This window comes from Gadus macrocephalus, chromosome 22 (assembly GCF_031168955.1).
Source record: "Gadus macrocephalus chromosome 22, ASM3116895v1".
Classification (NCBI taxonomy): Eukaryota; Metazoa; Chordata; class Actinopteri; order Gadiformes; family Gadidae; genus Gadus; species Gadus macrocephalus.
Genome location: NC_082403.1, coordinates 7,561,453 through 7,580,215, shown reverse-complemented (window position 1 = coordinate 7,580,215; position 18,763 = coordinate 7,561,453). Strand labels below are relative to the sequence as shown.

General features: G+C 48.0%; 1 protein-coding gene across 2 annotated transcripts; it reads right to left on the bottom strand.

Moving 5' to 3' along the window:
- Nucleotides 1-4,044: 4,044 nt before the first annotated feature.
- Nucleotides 4,045-18,518, bottom strand: LOC132450831 (cAMP-dependent protein kinase inhibitor beta-like). Of its 2 annotated transcripts, none has more exons than XM_060042951.1 (3): nt 18,251-18,518; nt 7,052-7,212; nt 4,045-6,310 (listed from the first exon to the last, which is right to left on the bottom strand). In XM_060042951.1, coding segments are annotated over exons 1-3 (249 nt in total). In that variant the 5' UTR covers nt 18,253-18,518; the 3' UTR covers nt 4,045-6,224. The 2 variants fall into 2 exon arrangements, with proteins under 2 accessions (XP_059898934.1, XP_059898935.1); XM_060042952.1 differs by lacking the exon at nt 18,251-18,518 and adding an exon at nt 17,874-18,244.
- Nucleotides 18,519-18,763: the final 245 nt, after the last annotated feature.

Here is an 18,763-nt window from a genome sequence, read left to right as displayed (position 1 = left end):
CGCTCTAGCCTGGAAAATCACCCTCCTCCTCGTTTATTTTTTTTTTTTTGCGACAGGCTAGGAGCGGGCACGTTGAGCACCACGTGAACAGTGCCCCTCTCTCCCTTTCTCTCTCCTCCGCCCCTCCTCTCTCCCTTTCTCCTCTCGCTCCTCCACCCCTCTCCCCTTTCCCCCCCTCCCTTTCTCCTCTCACTCCTCCTACCCTCTCCCCTTCTCCCCCCCCCCCTTTCTCCTCTCACTCCTCCACCCTTCTCCTCTCTCCCTTTCTCCTCTCACTCCTCCAACCCTCTCCCCTTCTCCTCTCTCCCTTTCTCCTCTCACTCCTCCAACCCGCTCACCTTCTCCCTTCCTCCTCTCTCTCCTCCACCTCTCTCTCCCTTCTCCCTCGAGCTGCCAGCCCGGCTTAGAGTGCTCACATCCTTCCCAGGGCCAGTGTCGTCAGTCCGTCTGCCTGTCTGTCTGGCACCCTGCCTGTCTCCCCGTCAGTCGGTCGGTGCGCCCGCCTGTCTCACTTTCTATCAGTTTTGTTTTTTATTCTGCTGTTGACGTCTATGTGTCTGCTTCCACTGCTGTCGATGCTTATGTGTCTGCCTCCTCTGCTGTCGATGTCTATGTGTCTGCTTCCTCTGCTGTCTGCCTCGTCCATACGTCTGTCTGTCTGCCCTGTCTGTATCATTCTGTATTTCCCTGTCCATTTTTTTTGTAGAAAGGCCATTGGATACATTCATTGGCTTTGTCCTATAGGAGATTGAGTGGGGCGTCTGGGTACATGAATAAATAGAGGGAAGGATCTCATCTAACCAGGAAGTGGGTAGAGGAGGGGCTGGGTGGCAGTGCAGTAGCAGCAGCATCCACTGACCGGCTGCTGTTTATTCACTTAGCTTCGATTGATAACGCGGCATCCATCTGTAATTTGTCTGTAATGGAACCGCTGCACATCTTTCTCGATAGATGGTGGTCATGGCCACCTTGCCCTGTGAAAGGCCTGTTGTATCTGACCACTTACGCAACACTACATTCAATTATATAGCCAAGACAGAGTTCTCATTCTCTGCATCCTTTCGGAAGGCTGTATCACTACGGCAAATCAAATTGTGCTATTGTCAGTTTTTTTTCTATCATAGAAGTCAGGCAATAATAGTCTCATGTTGAGATAGGCTTTTTATTTCTGTCCTTTTACACAGGTCACAGCTCGAATGCTTGCCAAGGACACACACACGGGCGCGCGTGAACTCACACATGGGAAACAACTACAACCATCAAGAGAGACTGAACCCCATACAGTTTAACAGAGACTGGCTTCCTCCAAGGCTAGTTACCGTGGCAACATGTCACATGGCAACGGGCGAGTCAAGGGAACTGTAACTGTCGGAGGTGCGCCAACAGTCGCCTAAAATCGGGGGCGGCGGTCGGCATTCCACCAAAACCCAAATCCATCACTCGCTTTTGTCGATTGGTTACTCGCATTCGACAGAATCATTTTAAAAGCATGTGATGATTATGCACTTGAACGATCCTTCGAACAAAGGAGCTAACCTGCAGTACACGGAGGAGAGAGGACGCTTGTGCGCGCCTCGTGTGTGCGCGGTCCCTGTCTGGCGCGTTGTAGTGACGAACCAGCGGGGATTGTTTTCTTCACGCTTGGCTGGCGCCATGCTGGGAATGTGTTGGTCATGATAAATGGATCCTCCTGGGTGACATGACTTCGTATAATGGTTACCGACCCACGCCCTAGCGACGCTCTAACTCGTCACTAATATTGATTGCAATAGCATTGTTTTCTTCGACACCCCGGTTTCTGTTTTTTTATTGTTGTTATTACATTTTTTATCAAAGCGGGTCGCAATTTATAACACTTAACATGTAATAGATGATTTGCCTTTCAATTGTCGAACCGATCCTACGCTGGGCATGACAAAGAAAGACATGGTAGCCGAATGTTACTGAACATCGCCACCTTGTGGCTGAAGAAGAATATTCTGTGATCAATTAATCTGCAGGCTGGAGGCCTCGAGGAAAAAGCCTCAATATGCATGTGCACTGTGTCAACAGAGCAAAACTGAGAAATTAAATTACCAAAGTTTAAATTAGGTGATCGCTGGTAATACTGTTTCCTTGATGACGAGGCCTGCCGTGTCCATATCCGGTCCTTTTTTTGACTGAACCTGGAACTGCTGACTCTGTCTCCCCTGCAGTCTTGTTGGTGTGCAGGAATGGTCCTCTATCTATCCACTGCAAGGATATAGCGCTGTGCTCATGAAACAGGGTTAGGATGAGAACAGGAGTACTACTTCTTAAGAATCATCTTCATCATCGTATCTACCTTTTAAAAAAATGTGTTTTAATTTAAAGACAGGCAGGGTAGTGTAGCTTTAGGAAATGTGCAGTTGATTCCTATGACCGCCTCCTTTTTGGAAGTGTATGAGCACTGGAGTGTTCATTCATGTGTTGGTAGTAATTTTTCTTTGGTCTTTGTCATTAATCATAGATTATTTGTAATTTTGAAGACACAGGTGTGTTTGAAACTGCCCCAGCATTTTGTCACGTGAAACGTGGCAAATAAAGTTTTGCTTATCGCCTAGGTTTCGGTATATTCATAGTGATTTAGGATTTTGCAGTAGACTAAAACTCTCTTTTGGTCCTTTTAATATGACGTGAGTATCACTGAGAAATACTCCCATGATGCATTCTGATGTGAAAGCCCTAGGTGGGTGTTTGAGTCCCAGACAGTCGAAAGTTTCTGGTTTCAAACCCCAATGTCTGCTAAAATCACAACTGAGGATAAAATATCAGCCAAATTACTAAATAGTAGAAACTTGATAAAGCTATTAGGTCGTTATTAAATCAAGCATCTAAATTTGCACTAACAAATACTAAATCATAAAATTACTCAATCATAAAATAATATGTCTTCAGAGATTAAGGTAACATGCAAATTGAAAATACCGGCTCCTCTAAAAACAATGCTACAGCCAAAGTGCTCTCATGTGACCTTCCCATTCGAGGTCAGGTGTTAGTGGTTGTTTTGGCCGGTGTGTTCTGATTCACTATTCTCAGAGTAACATGAGTTGCCAGGATAGAAACAAATTGGCCCCTAAACTTAAGCACAGTGAGCTGCTGCCAGGGAAACAAGAAGATGAACTGGACCAACTGGGATTGTACTCGATTCCCTCCGACGTAAAGGGCCTTGTTTGTCATCTTTCGAAAAAGCTCCAAGACCATAGCTGTCCTCAAACACGGGTAGATATTTGAGTTGCATTTGAAAGACAGAAGGATTTAAAGAGAGCTGGTTTATAATTTGCTACATTCTCAAAATATAAAGCGCTCCGCTCTACTTGCGCTCTCGTATATGTTCAGTGTCCTCACCCTGTAAACCCACGTGAGCTGTTGTCTGAGAAGATGGGCCGGGCAGAGGCTTCTCAATCTATTTAGAACAGTATTTGGACTGCAGTACCAATTCGAAACATTTGGTGTCAGTGTTACATATTGTACCTATAAAGTGTCAGTGACCACTCGAAGTGTTATTGACAAAAAAGACAAACTTGTTTAATAGCCCCTTCTCCAGGAGATATCGTTATCGAGCAAACACAGTTGTCGCCCATAACGCTATTTATGGGTCTGCCTCTTTTATGTACCAGGGCACATGAAGCAGACACAAGTTTGGTCTACTGGCCTGGGGTAGGCCAGTAGACCCTTAGTACCTAAAGCTGCAGACCCATAATCAGTGTTTTCAGCGACCTGGGTTCTTCCTGTCCTACGTTGATCGTAGGAATGCGGTTTAGTTAGTCAAAGCATAGTGAAAATCTTGCCAGGTGTGCACATTACAGTCATTGGGGGCCGGGGATTGGTGGGTTTAGCTGGGCCATTCAGAGAAGTTGTCACAAACCTAAAGCTCAGCTTTAGGGGAAGTTACTGACACATCTGAACTATTTTTGTTGACACGTCATGGTTTATCAGTACAGATCATTTCTGACACAAAAGGTCAATTCTTAAAGTACCATGGTAGCGATAACACCAATACTTTAAAGGCAATACAAGGCAATGTATACAAAGACCAGGGATTTATTATGGCATTTTTCCACCACCAGATAAGAGTCAACACATTGCATTGGTATGGGATCCACATATCAAACTAAATTATGAACCACTCCTGATCAAGACGGAACAAAAATACACCTCTGAATTTGGTCATCATCAATTTGAAACAGTTTCTTGTCATTAATAATACAATGTCCTCCCAAGCAAGAGAAGAAACAAACGTCAACAGCGGACTGGCAAGACCCTTTTTTAGTAACACGACCACAGACGGACAAGAATCAGTGTCAAAACATCTCCATCGTACCCAGTCGAAAAAGTACCATGTCATGAATCACACACATGTACACGGGAAAACATAGGCCTATGTACAGTACAGCCTCAGGGATCAGACATCGGGATAACGTGTTACAGGAGAGCTGTGTCCATGTTCACTCGCTCTCTTTTTCTTCTTCTTCTTCTTCTTCTTTTTCCTCGCCATATTTTCTCATTCCCTGCGGCTCTCTCCCTCGCAGTCGAGCTGAAGTGTTGATGAGTGTGAACACTTTTTTTTCCTTTTTTCCACGTTGCTCCCCGCAGAACGGGCCTTTGAGGGGGTGTCGGGACAGAAGGAGCGAGGAACGTGCGTGCTGCCATCTTTTTTTTGGTGAGTGTGTGATTAATTCTTTCGCCGCGACGGCGCATGAAACACATGGTTGGCGATCGTCACCGGGATTGCGTCCCCTCGCTTCCCGTTTGGCGGGCATATGCTGCCGACACCAGGCGTGCACGGGTGGCCTGGCGCCTCTCATTGGTCGGTTTGCTTGTTGATTCATTAGTTCTTTCTTTGAGTGTCGAGAGTTCAATGGCAATGCCAGAGTTTATCCAACGCTGGATGAACACGTTGTTCCGTCTGTGTAGCATGGGAGGATGTATTATTCAGTGTTGTTTGAATACGACTGAATAAAAATGGAAAACAATATATCAGCGAAGCCTCTTATTGTTTAATGCTGCGTCAGAGAGGGACTACCTCCGGGGCTGAAAACACTGCCACTATAGGCACATTTTTGAATAAAAGGAAATGAAAGTATAGCCTCTTCAAGACCGCCTTGGTCCGGCACTAAATAAACCATCTTGCGTGTGTGTGTGTGTGTGTGTGTGTGTATGTGCACGCGTGTGTGTATGTGCACGCGTGTATGTCTATGAAGCCTGGCAGTGAAAAGCCATATCTTTTCAGGAAAGTCACAAAATATTAGTCTCCAAGATAACTGTCTTGAGAGGCTGGAACATTGTAGCAGCCCCCCTTCCCTAGACACACAGACCCAAGCCCCTTCAGGAAAATAAACAGTCACAATTCGTGGGGGTTTTGTCATGATTTGCCAATCCAAACATTCTTCCAATTCTGAAGGGGTCCATGTTTAAAAAAAAAAACAGCATTCAGCTTATTACTGATTCGTGGGAGGAGTCTTCCCCCCACCGAGATGCACGCAGACTCCACCCCCTCACACATGTATGTCCTACGGCTAAACACACACTGTTGTATGCATCGTCAGACCTCAGCCTAACCTCAGAGGAGGACCACTGCCCCCCCGCCAACCACCTCCCGGTCCCACGGTCTGTTTGAAAGCTGCCGGTTGTCTCTCTGTACATGGTCCACGGTCACCGTCCAAATCCTCCTGCTCCACGGTATACAACCTCCTAGGAGAACAGCAGTGCAGACACTACAAAGTATAGACATTGTTTGTTAAGAACCCCGTAACGACTCGACGTAGGGGGGGGGGGGAGAGAGGGGGCAGAGGACTCACGGACCACACAGGTACACGTGTGTGTATGTGTGTGTTGGGGTGCATAACAGTCACTGGGGTGAAAAAGGGTTCTTTTTCTATTCACATGTCGTTGTCTCTGTTTGTCTGCGCGTCAGACGGCGGCGGCGGCGAGCGTGAAGGCATCAGGGCTTCCTCGGCGTCCTCTGGACAAGGGTTAGTCTGCTAACGCCGCCGCCGCCGCCGCCGCCGCGCAGCTCGGTGCTAACGCAACAAGGACCACTGCTTCTCTTCCTCTCTCGCTCACGCTCTCTCTCTCTCTCTTTCTCTCCCTCTTGTGATTTCTTCAGGTCCTCTCTCCCCCCCCCTCTCACCCCCCTCCCCCCCATCCCATTCAAAGTGGGTGGAGAGGACGGGTGGGGGGAGGGGAGTCATGCGCGGTGGTCCCTACGACCCGTCGCCTCCCTCCGACGAGCTCTCCGCCGACGCCTGGGGAACCTCCCCCGTGGGTGACTGGGCGGTCCCCGGCCCATCTGCACGCAACACACACACACACACACACACACACACACACACACACACACACACACACACACGGCCAGACACGCGCACAAACACACACATACCACACAAACCAACACAAACTTAAAGGGTAAAATAAGCACTCACTTCCTAGCGCTGTTCTGTCAACATTGTTCACAGAGTACAATGCCTCCAATGATCACAATGCTAATTGCGATCAGCATCTGCAACCACAATGTTGTTATGTTGCTCATAGAGGAAACTAGTGGAAGACGATGCATCCTGCATCAAAGTTTCGCGTTCAGAACAATTTGTTTATTAGATTCATCACAATTTCCCTTTAGGGAACAACAAAGTCTATCTTATCTTACAATATTATAATACAGTACTTCCCCTTATCCTATTTCAGTGTAGGAACTGATATTGTTGTTATTTGACCCGTAGTTAATTTGCACAATTGTTCAATATCAGGTATATTTACAATTACTAACTAACTAACTAACTATCTATTCTATAGAATTAAGAATATATGGCATAACAATTATGGACTCTGTAAATATGTACACGCCACAAATGAAGATCTTTCTGTTAAAGTAATCCACTCATCACACTAGATATAGAACATATAACCTTATATACAATACTATTTCATGCATCGAATTGTGAATCCCTTGTGACACACCATTCCAGGCCTTACTGGACCAGACTCATGTCTAGCGGGAGTCTGGGCCCCCACCGGCCCCGACGCCTACCTTTGAGGGAGAGCTCGGCCAGCTTCAGGGGTAGATCCGTGGGGCCCACGCCTGCCGGAGAACCCAGGATGTCAGGCAGGGCGTTCCGCCGGCCCGATCGCCCCGAGGTGGCAAAGTCCAGCACCGGCTCCACCTCTGTCATCTCAGAACCCGGCCAGAGCCTGAACCATGGGATGTAGAGCGAGAGATGAGGAGGAATGAATTGATGCAACGCATGCAAGATTATGATTCCAGTACAGGGCGTTCAGCATCCGAATATGGCAGTGAATATCCGTCTGGCCTTGGCTGGGCATCGATGGCTCATCTTTTAACTTGGTTATTCTGTCTATTTCAGCTAAGGTTTTGCTCGGATAGCTCAGACGATCGCGTTTTGTAAGCCGAAGCTGCTCCTCGTGCTGATTGGTCATCTCGTTTGACCATTTCTGGTCAAGGCCGGCCTGATCGGCAGAGGGAAACGGAGCGTGACCTCGCAAGATGAGGAGGGTCTCACGAGGCAAGGATATTTTTACCAAATTTTGGGAAGGTATCACGCCACAGCCTCAAAGTGCAATGAAAAGTGAGGTAGTCAGGGTACATCCACATGTCCAAACGCTGCCAATAAAACGCAATCTATCTACAATCTTGTCCTCAGTCACTGGCATGAGGCATCCTATTACCACAAGTACGGGTATCCGAAGCCGAATGTATGGGAATCTTTGAGCAGAGGGCCAGTTTCACCACTGCGGCCCGATTACTGCAGCAGCTTCAAATTGTCGCACATCATTTTAGCCCCACTTTAGCCTACCTTTGCAAGCTCCTAGATTCTGAAAAAGTATTTGTATCATCCCTCTGTGACTTCTTGTCTGTGAAAGGTTCTACATAAATACAATTTACCTACTTATTTACTAACTTATTCACATACAAATGGGCCTTTATCTGAAGTGGTTAATGCCGCTTTTCCACTGCATGGTACCAGCTCGACACGACTCGACTCGACACGACTCGACTCAGCTCGCATTTTTTGCGTTTCCACCGCGGTACCATGGTATCTGGTACCTGAAGTGGCTGCTTTTTCTAGTACCTACTCGCTCTAGGTTCCAAGCGAGCTGAGCCGATGCTAAAAGGTGACGTCGGCAGACGGCCGGCGACTGATTGGCCAGAGAGTGTGACGAAGTCACGAGAGCGACATGGCAACCATGCTGGTAACATCCATAGCAGCGCCGCAGCCAACATGTTCCACTTCTCCAACTTCTTCAACATGCCAGCTAATAATAGTAATGCGATCGATGTCCTCCATTGTTGTTATGTGGGTTCTGTCCATGTGTGGGTTGCGTATGTGTTGTTTGCGTCGCGTACACAAATACGTCACGGCCCTTTCGCGCAGCCGACCCCGCCCACGTCCAGGAGGTACTATTTGCGGTGGAAAAGCACCCGCGCCGCTACCGTGTCGAGTCGTGTCGTGTCGAGTCGTGTCGAGTCGAGCTACATGTGCGGTGGAAAAGCGGCATAAGACACACTTTTGAAGTGCTGGCGTGCATGATATCCCGTTACAACTCTTCCACAGCATAGACATGCATGCATGCGTGCGTCGCGTATCTCTGCACGGTAACCGCCACTCGTGTCACTGACTTATCATTAAAGATATAAAGATATCTCCAAAATACCGAGCATAAGCACCTCCTTAACCCGTTTCCACTCGTGTGATCGTGTGGGAATATCCACATGAAAAGCCCAGTCTGTCTGCTCACATAGCAACCAGCAGCCAGACAGCCGGCTCTGGGCTACATTGATGACAGGCAGAATTACACCCCCTGTCAGACACGCACGTGCACACACGCACACACCAACACGCACAAACGTACGCAGGACCCACAACAAGGGCATGTGCAAAACAAGTGTACACACACACACGCGCACAAACCCAGACCATTACACTAACGCATACGTGTGCACAAACATACACACACACACACCGCAATAAACACACACTACAGCACACACACACACACACACACACACACACACATACACACACACATCCCACAACACGTGTGTGTGTGTGTGTGCACACACCACAACAAACTTGTGCACTCACACCCACACACACATATGCACACACACACATAGACACACACTCAGTGAACTGTTGCCATGGCGACGCAAAGAAAAAGCACCTCTGGTAGGCAAACATAGGAGTGTCATCCTTTCACCGACTCACTGTCTCTGCCCCTGCACCCATCGCTCTCTGTCTCCTCGTTCCTCCATAACCTCGTCTCTGAGGGGGGGGGACTCTCTCTCCTCACCAAGGAGCACTGGTGGCATCAGAGATCATGAGCGATGGCTGTAAGCGAGCACGCACCTTCAGGTCCGCAGACAAAGCTTTGTGGTCACACGAAACAGGCGTGCACGGAAACACACACACACACACTAACACATTCACCTATTCACATTCACCATTTATACCACAGAAACACACACAAATGGAGATCTTCACGCGAACACACACATACACACGTGCACATAGAGGCCAACACACCAACACACACAGACTTACACACACACATGGAGACCTACACACGTACACACACACATGTCACTTCAACCCTTGAAGAGGGGCTGAAGAGGTAATGTAAACTCTGACCTGGAAAACCAAAATTGGCGTGCGATACTATGGAGCACTGGCGTGTGTATTGTGTCTCAGGAGCGGTCACTTCAGTCTCCGGTTTCATCGGTTACATAAGCTCTAACCCCTTTCAATTGCTCCGGTGCTGATCACGCACGCTGCTCCCGTCAACAATGACAACAAATCGAGACGACGTATTGTGTCAACAGCACAATGTTGCCAGGATACCATGCTAGCCTACTTTTTGTAGGTTTGTGCCGGTAGAACACACTAAAGACTGAAACCCTAATGCAGCGCGTTCGACAAAAAACCCTTTTGTGCCATCAACCGCCTGTCCCTTCCACCCGATGTCTAATCCCCGGCTCTCATCTGCCACTCCTCCACCGCTAAAGGAGTGGGAGCCGAAGCCGAGTCCGCTTTTAAGATGATAGCCTCGCTCCATTCGAAGAACGCACGGCCATGTTTTACAGTAACGCTAGCAGTCTCATGTGGTGTGTAATATTTGAGCAGCATGCTGCGACAGACTATTATCTCTCCACATTCACCTCTCAGTGTGTCTGTGTGTGGATGTTTGCGAGTGTGTGTTGTATTGTTCTTTTGTCTGGCTCCCCAGAGAGCCGTTCAGGACAACATGGGTGCTATGTAATCAAGTGCGATAACCCCTCAGCTGAATGGTGGCGCACTATGGGCGGCCCCCAGACAGGCAATGCATGATGGGAAAATGAATGAGGTCAAGCGGAGCCGACAGGCAGCGGGCAGCCGCGTTCTGACAGGATGTCGGGGAGGCTGTGCCCACCAATCAGCATGTCTAAATAATATCCTTCTCTCTCTCTCTCTCTCTTACTCTCTCTCTCTCTCTCTCTCTCGGTTTCTATTTGCTTCTCTCTCTGTTTCGCTGTCTCCGTCTCCCTCTCTATCTCTCTGTCTCTCTCTCTGTCTCCCTATCTCTCTCTAATCTCCATTCTGTTTACTCTAAGTGATTGCAGTGAAATAGACGGTTCTGAAATTCAATGAGTTGAATGTGTTTTGATTCTTACTCTTAAGATGTACTCTTCAGGCCCTTCATGGAGTAGGTATGCAGCTTGTTTTGATGCACCTTTATGTTTTATTGTTTTGAAATAAAATACACAAAGCATTAGTAGGATTTGTACAACTAACAGGAAGGGGAATATTGGCATCAGGTTGATGTCAACCCTTTCTCTTCAGTGCCTTTAGCCAGAGGATGTTCTAGAATCAACAGATGGACAGGAGCTGGAGACAACTGGATATGGAAATAAAGTTGAACCTCTCTCTGTCTTGTGCTCTGATACAATTAGCATTTGCAAATAGCCATAGCCTTTCCCCCTCCCTATTGGTCATGAAAGTCAAACAGCATGTCTGGCCGTGTGTGTGTATGTATGTGTGTGTGTGTGTGTGTGTGTGTGTGTGTGTGTGTGTGTGTGTGTGTGTGTGTGTGTGTGTGTGTGTGTATGTGTGTGTGTGTGTGTGTGTGTGTGTGTGTGTGTGTGTGTGTGTGTGTGTGTGTGTGTGTATGCTCTGTGACATTTCACCGTACGCTCAGGGTTCAGCACCACGGAGAGGGGAGGGTGGGAGTGGAAAAATCAAAGAGGGAGGACAAGGGCGAGGGAGGGCGAGACAGGGAGAGACTGGGAGGGAGAGAGAGAGAGAGAGAGAGAGAGAGAGAGAGAGAGAGAGAGAGAGAGAGAGAGAGAGAGAGAGACAGGGAGAGAGAGGGGGAGAGAGAGAGAGACAAAGACAGGGAGAGAAATAGAAAGAGAAAGAGAGGGAGAGAGAGAGAGAGACAGGGAGATAAAGATAGACAGACGAAGAGAGAGAGAGGAGAGGGAGAGGGAGAGAGAGAGAGAGAGAGGGAGAGCAAGAGAGAGAGACAAGGAGACAAAGATAGAGAGACAAAGAGAGACGGGAAAATAAAGATACAGAGAAAGAGGAGCGAGACAGGGAGAGAATGATAGACAGCGAAAGAGCGGGAGAGATGGAGAAAGAGGGAGGGAACGGGGAAAACCTGCACCCATGTCTCGCAACATGCCACCCGTGTGAGGCTCTGTTCAGAACGCTGCCAACGCTGTGCTTCACAGCCCTGAAGGTGCTCTTCATCAAACGAGGGGGAGACAGAGCGAGACACACGCACACACACTCAGCGAACAGCCACCAGACACCCAGCAACGCACTGAAATGTGGAAATGAGAAATGCCAAAATTAAAGAGTGCATCTGCAATATGTTAAAAATATCCTTCTCTCTTCATAATTACTTCTTCTTTCTTCTACGTAAAGCAGGTGAATTGACGTCATGCTGTGAGCGACTTGTGGCGGCCCGATAAACGCAAACGCAACACATTCTTCTGAGTAATTCAGTTCCTCTTCTCCCCCACTTCTTCTCCTTTGTGGCCTGCACTGCACAGGCTGCAACAGGCAGCAGTGCCGCTCGCACAAACCCCAGACATAGCATTAGCAACGTCAACAAAGCACAGGCGACGACTCCTACCCCGCTGCTGTGCTCCCCCACCCCAACCATCCCCCCCATACCCCAGCCCCCTTTGTGGCAGTCCCCATTAGGGTGTCATCTTCCCAGCCCTCCCATCCCAGAGCAACACAACAGAGGACACCCGCAGACAAAAGGGATGCGAGGCGAAATTACAGGTTGCGAAGCCTCTCCACCCTTCTCCCCTCTCCCCTCTCCCCCCCCCCCAGCGAGTACACCCAGCCAGCAGGCTGATGTTTACACAGCCTGTGAAGACATGGCAAGTTACAGATGAATAAATTATGCCTGGGATTACTACTCGTCTATTTTTAGTTCCCCCCCATCTCCCCCCCGCCCAGTACCACGTTTCCTGTGATCATTTCCTGGCCCTACAACCGTTTTAGCCCTTCTCTTTCATTTTCTTGATGTTCCTTTCCCCCCCCCCCCCCCCCCTCCCACCCAGCCGCCACCACCCGTTCATCCTAAAGCTTAATTTGCACTTGCTGCCATGGCAACAGCACCATTGTTATAAGCCCCTAATACAGGGGGGAGCAGAGAGCGAAGAGCGGATTGTTTTTGCCACTGCTCCTGTCACGGAAGTACATGTGATTCCTTCTAGTTTTTCTTCTTCTTCCTCTTCTTCCTCTGCGTCGTCCTCCTCTTCGTCCCCGCCAGTCTCTCCGTGGAGAGGCACAGAGGCACAGAGGCACAGAGGCACAGAGGCACAGAGGCACAGAGGCACAGAGGCACAGAGGCACCGTCGGGGTGTGTAAGCCACCCTGCTCCTTCACACCACGCACAACGCCGTTACCCGGTGTGACTCCCGTCTTCTGAGAGGCAGAGGAGGGCTTAAGTAGGGAGAGGCGGGGAGAGGTCGCCAGACGGGCACACGGAGAGAGAGGGAGGGAAGGAGGGAGAGAGAGACAGACAGAGAGAGAGAGAGAGAGAACTAGGAGTTAGAGAGAGAGAGAGAGAGAGAGAGAGAGAGAGAGAGAGAGAGAGAGACCGAGAGAGAGAGAGAGAGAGACCGAGAGAGAGAGAGAGAGTGAGAGACAGAGAGACAGAGAGCAACAGAGAGAGAGAGAGAGAGAGACAGAGAGCAACAGAGAGAGAGAGGGGAGGATAAAGAAAGGGAGACGAGATCTAATGAGACGACGTGATTACAGTCCCCTTTACTGAGAATCTTGCGCACATACACACACGGAGACACACACACACACACACAAACAGACACACACACACACACACACACACTTTTGCAGAATCAAATCTGCCCTTTTCTTCCCCACCTTTACATTTGAGGCTGTCTCCTCCGCTTGAATGAGCGATGAGCTCCCACTCATGGAATCAAAGTCACAAAGTCACTTGACGACTTTGCCTCAAAGTGAGATATGAGGCCTTGCAAGTTCTACGGAAGCAGACAAAAACACAACCAAAAGAGCTGGCTGTGGGGTCTTCCGATTAGCCTTGGTTAGTGGCTGAAGCATTTACAACACAATCCCCCTCTTTGAAGCCAGCTTTAGTGTCGCTAAAATGAACAATCAATGGCTGTAAAGACTGCAACGATAAAGGGCTGTTAATGACCCCCCCCCCCCCCCCACCCCGCCTCACCACCCAATGCTCGTTACCGATGTCGGGGGGGGGGGGGGGGGGGGGCTCATCTTTTGTTGAAAAACCACAAAGCCAGAGGAAAGTGTTCTTTTGACGGTGACTCGCGTGACACCCAACGACTCCTCTGCTAATTAAAGCCCATTTCAAAGTGCGAAGGAAAACACACAAAAACATAAAAAGGAACTAAACTGTAAGGGACAGGTTCAAACAAGTAGGGGATTCACGCTTGGCCGAGAAAACATAGTGGCCCTTTCACGTGGGTAAAAAAACGTGAGAAAGATTGCAGGATGGCTCCTCCCGGTGGAGGGTCAATCACAACAAACGGATGCAAGGCAATTTAGAGCAATTAGTAGACTCAGCCCCGGGTAGGGAGGGATCCAACCCGACGTCTGCCAGGGCTGGCTGGCAGGGGCCTAGCCCATCGCAGGGCCACGGTTTAACTCTGCCAGCGTCGTTTCATGCTAGGTTAATCGCAAAACTAAACGTTTTTATAGTGTAGACTGCAGGCTGTAGTGCCACAAGGCAGACTGCCATGTAATGCACTGCATGGTCTGCGTACTTAATCGACTGGTCTACAGAGCCTGGTCTAGTCTGAACTCAGAGAATAGCAGTGATTAGGTAAGAGAGTTTAGAAGAGGATTCCTCCGTGTGAGTGTGTGTGGTGGTGAGGTAGTGTATGACACAACGATGGGGGCGCTGCCTGCTGTATGATCTGTCATTATTGATCTTTGCTATTCTCTCAATCAGTCTAAAAGGGAGAGAAAGGGAGGAGAGTGTTCTGTGCTCTGGTCTCAGATCAGCGTTTGGCTATCCCAGCTCTTCTGCCCGGGCTGGGTGATCATCAGTGGTGAGGCTATTAGCTAGGGATCTGAATGATGAGAAGTGATATATATATATATATATGAGTGGAAGAATTGCATGAATTACTTATGTGACTTTGGTTGAACAATATGATCCATGCCTTAGTCCAACCAGTATAAATATTTTATCCCACACACTTGTTTGTCTGTTATGTTTGGGGAAGAGAAGACATAGAGAAGGAAAACACACACATACACACACACACACACACACACACACACACACACACACAAAAATACAAACACACATGCAAGAATGCACCCGACCACAGAACATTGATAGTGACGTGTGACATAACTTGGCTGTTTCTGCCCATGCCTGGACACGGCCTGCCAATAAAAGGGACAAGGAGCAGACAACACACCAACACACAACCAGACACACACACACACACACATGCACACACACACACACACACACACACACATTAATGGTGGTGAAGTGGAGGCCCCGTGTATTGGCCCCCTTGCTCTTTTCGCTTGAATAATACACCGGCATCAATCATCATCAAAGTATTCATTGTTGCCGTTGTGCGCAATTAAAAAAGCTGTTTGCTGCAAACACAAAAAAAGCACAACCTAATTGACCGTGCCGGTTTGAAGTGCTATTCAAACCCCTATTGAACCTCTCCCTCTTCGTTAAGGAGGCTTCACCGGCTAATCAACTGAATGAACATCGGAAAAAAAGGCGAGAGTGGGCCCTGTATTGTGTTAATTTCCTAGCACGGCTCAAACGTCCATCGACAAACTCTCGGCTCATACCTTGGCCTGCATCGAACACTTTGAGGGGTGCATCGAGGTGATCAGTGAGCTGAGTGGAGGCTCGGGAACTGCAATGGGGAAATAGCATATGTTTGGATGGCTCCCCTTGCCCGGTTCCAGCGTCTGTACCCACCCCCACTGTGAAAAACATAATCTGCGCTTCAGTGTCTGCAATCGTGTTGCTTGAGGAGCACTCGGCTTGATGAGTTTTCACCCAGCCAATCAGAGTTATGTGGGCGGGATCCGTGAAATGATATGCTGACGGAATCCGTGTGCCCATAGCGCCCGATAGAAAACATCACTCCCAGGGCTCCTCCTAGCTGAGTGACAAGGTGTGCCTGAGCAAGGCACCTAACCTTAACTGATCCCGACGAACTGGCCTTCGCCTTACATGGATGACACCGCCGGCTATCGCTGTATCAATGGACGTATGAACGGGTGAATGTGAGGCAATGATTCAATAGTGCTTTGAGTGGCCACAGGTCTGAAAGCGCTAGATGGAGGACAGCGGCCCCATTAAGCATGTATTTGGCCCAGACCTGTGCTATGGAGCTGAGCGCCAGCCCCCGCCTCTTATCTACGCTCTCTGCTCGGAACCACATCGCCTTAGTCAGACTGACATCTCGGCCGGCTCCTTCTGGGAAAGAACCCCCCCCCCCCCCCCCCATTCCTCCTCCAAGATCAACAGCAACCCCCCCTGCCCTGCAAGATGAAAGTATACAGGCAGGGTGAATGGTGCAACAAGTACATAGGTCACACTAAAGGGCGCTGGGCTTTACAGAAGTCAGAAGCGGACGGTCATGGGACTGGTATAGGTCAGTAGTCAATACGGAGCAATAACGAACGGCTTAGTATTTGAACACACGAACGGCAGCATCAATCATGGGAAGGACAAAAAGGCCCAGAATCAATCATGATAGAATTTACTTCTGTGTGGTCAAATTAAACGGGACAGACGACAGATGGACGCTGATTTTGCATTTTTTATCCAAAGGGTGCATGTTTTAAGTGGGAGAAAAATTAAAAAGCAATTATACAGTGTGTATGTATGTAAGTGTGTGTGCATGGGAGAGGGGGTTTGTGCAGAGCGTGCATGTATTTTTTGTGTGTGTGTATGTGTGTGCACATGACTTCTACACAGGGAATTAACTGGAATGGAAGCTACAAACGTGGGTCAAAACATCAAAATCGATTGACAGATACTGCAATCAACGAAAAAACACAGGCCGGTGACTACTCTGATCAGGACAAGTCTCCCTCCAATCTGAATCACTGATTGGTTCAAATAATTGGGTTGACTTGGCAAGGAAGTCAACAATGAGGAAACTAATTTTCAAACGGGCACAGCAGAAGAGTTCGACTAGGGTTACTTGATGAGGAAGGTGGTAGAGTATTACTATACCTGAGTAGTCTGTGAAACAACCTGATGTTCACTGAGAATAATATAGCACACTTCAGGGAAATTGAGACCCTGTGAATCAAGATAGGGAAGACTGGTATGATTTTCATGGCTGACTAACATGCACTGTTTTGTTTTCTTCAAAGTGAATGCATCAACTATGAGATTTTTTTTTTTTATTTTAAACGCAAAATACAATTTCAATAAACAACACAGTATAACTGTTGACACATCTACCAAATAACAACCAATCAGGCCACAAGCTTTGACTTGTCCTTCGATGTTGTCATGCGGATAAACAACATACAGCATGTCTGGAAACAAACTAAGTGCAGCCCATGGAGACAAGAGCATTGTTTGCACGCTTTGCTTTTGAGATACTGCTAAACCACCTGATGTGTCTCATTGTTGGCAAATGATACACCGATGAAACCAAAGACTAAGTACATGTCATTAGTGCAATATGCCTACACAAAAGCAGATTGAAGAACAACCGATGACGACCATACCGCTGGCTCGTGCAGCGGAAAGAACAACACAGCGACAGCACGCTGGTGTAGACTTTACGAAAGAAATGTAAACAGTCGTTAGCGTTTTTATTATTGGCAACCGTAAAATCCCCATCACAATCCCTTTTTTGGTTAGGTGGCAGGCAGGCGCATATTATAGAGCTCTGCATAGGACATTGCACAAAATTGAATCAATGATGTAGTTTCTCAGAAAACACACAAATAACGTGTAATGCAAAAAAGACAGAGGGTCTACTCTTTTCATTGTATCGACGCAGTTGTTATGACTCTATATTGTTTGTAATCATGCGTTTATAACAACAGGACAGCAGCAGCGGGAATCTCTCTCGCCCTCTCTCTCTCACACACACACACACACACACACACACACACACACACACACACACACACACACACACACACACACACACACACACACACACACACAGTAGCCTTCCCCTGTTGTTATTACATGCTCAATTCTATTCTGCATGTTTGATCAACTTCGTATTTTGCTGCACGTCCAGGGGTTATGCAGCACTGCCTACCTGTAGAGTAAATGTAATATGTTCGCAATACATGGCCCCATCAGCTACTCACCCACTGTCAGTGCGCGTGACGAGGGAAAAGTCCAAGGTTGCAACTATCTTCCGGTGACCGCACTCTCCGGGCACGAGAAATAAACCTACGGTGTTTTTGATGTCGCTTCCATGAAACAAATGGTGTGTAAAAAAAAAAACCGTTTAAAACGCCTGGCAGCGATCCGCGGCCACGTTAAGTGAACAGATCCCACGTTGACGCACCCGTACGGTTTAGTGCGCGTTCTCAGAGCGCAATCGAAAGGTTTCAACCATAGTGGATTTACCGAGGGGGGGCACTGCAGCCACACGACCTCCGTTATAAGAAAATACGCGGATCCTGATGCGTCATTCTATTTTATTAATAATGTAAAATCGAAGTCAATTTCAGAAACACACATATTAAATGTTTTTTTTCCGCAAAGAATCCAGAGCCCGCGAGTACAGGTTTGGCGCGTACCGCCAGATGGTTGCAGCGCCACGCTGTCCAATGGGGAGAGAGAATGTGCATTGTGTTTGAAGCCACTCTACAGCGACCAATACAGCTCATGCACATGCTACTGTATACGCCTATCGATCAACAGGTGGTTTTTGATGTATTTGCTATGCCCAATTTATCTTCAGATTTTACGTATAAAGCTGAAAAAAAAAAAAAAGCCCCATGAGGGAGTATTAAGCATTCGAATTTGATAAGGAAATGCACTGCAGGTCCACATTATAAACCAGGTGTGGTTGCATAAGGTCAATCGAATTAAAAAACATTGACATGACACAATAAAAGAAAACAGACATGAACTAAATGCATGACTGATACAAATAATGATATTGTATCCTTCGTGTGCGTGTGTATGAGCATGCATGTGATAGTGTGTGTGTGTGTGTGTGTGTGTGTGTGTGTGTGTGTGTGTGTGT

What these genes read in the sequence shown, in the direction of transcription:
- LOC132450831 (XM_060042951.1), bottom strand. An exon ending in GGCCGAGCTCTCCCTCAAAG is followed by an intron (nt 6,311 to 7,051) that starts GTAGGCGTCGGG and finishes TGTTGCGTGCAG; the next exon opens with ATGGGCCGGGGACCGCCCAG.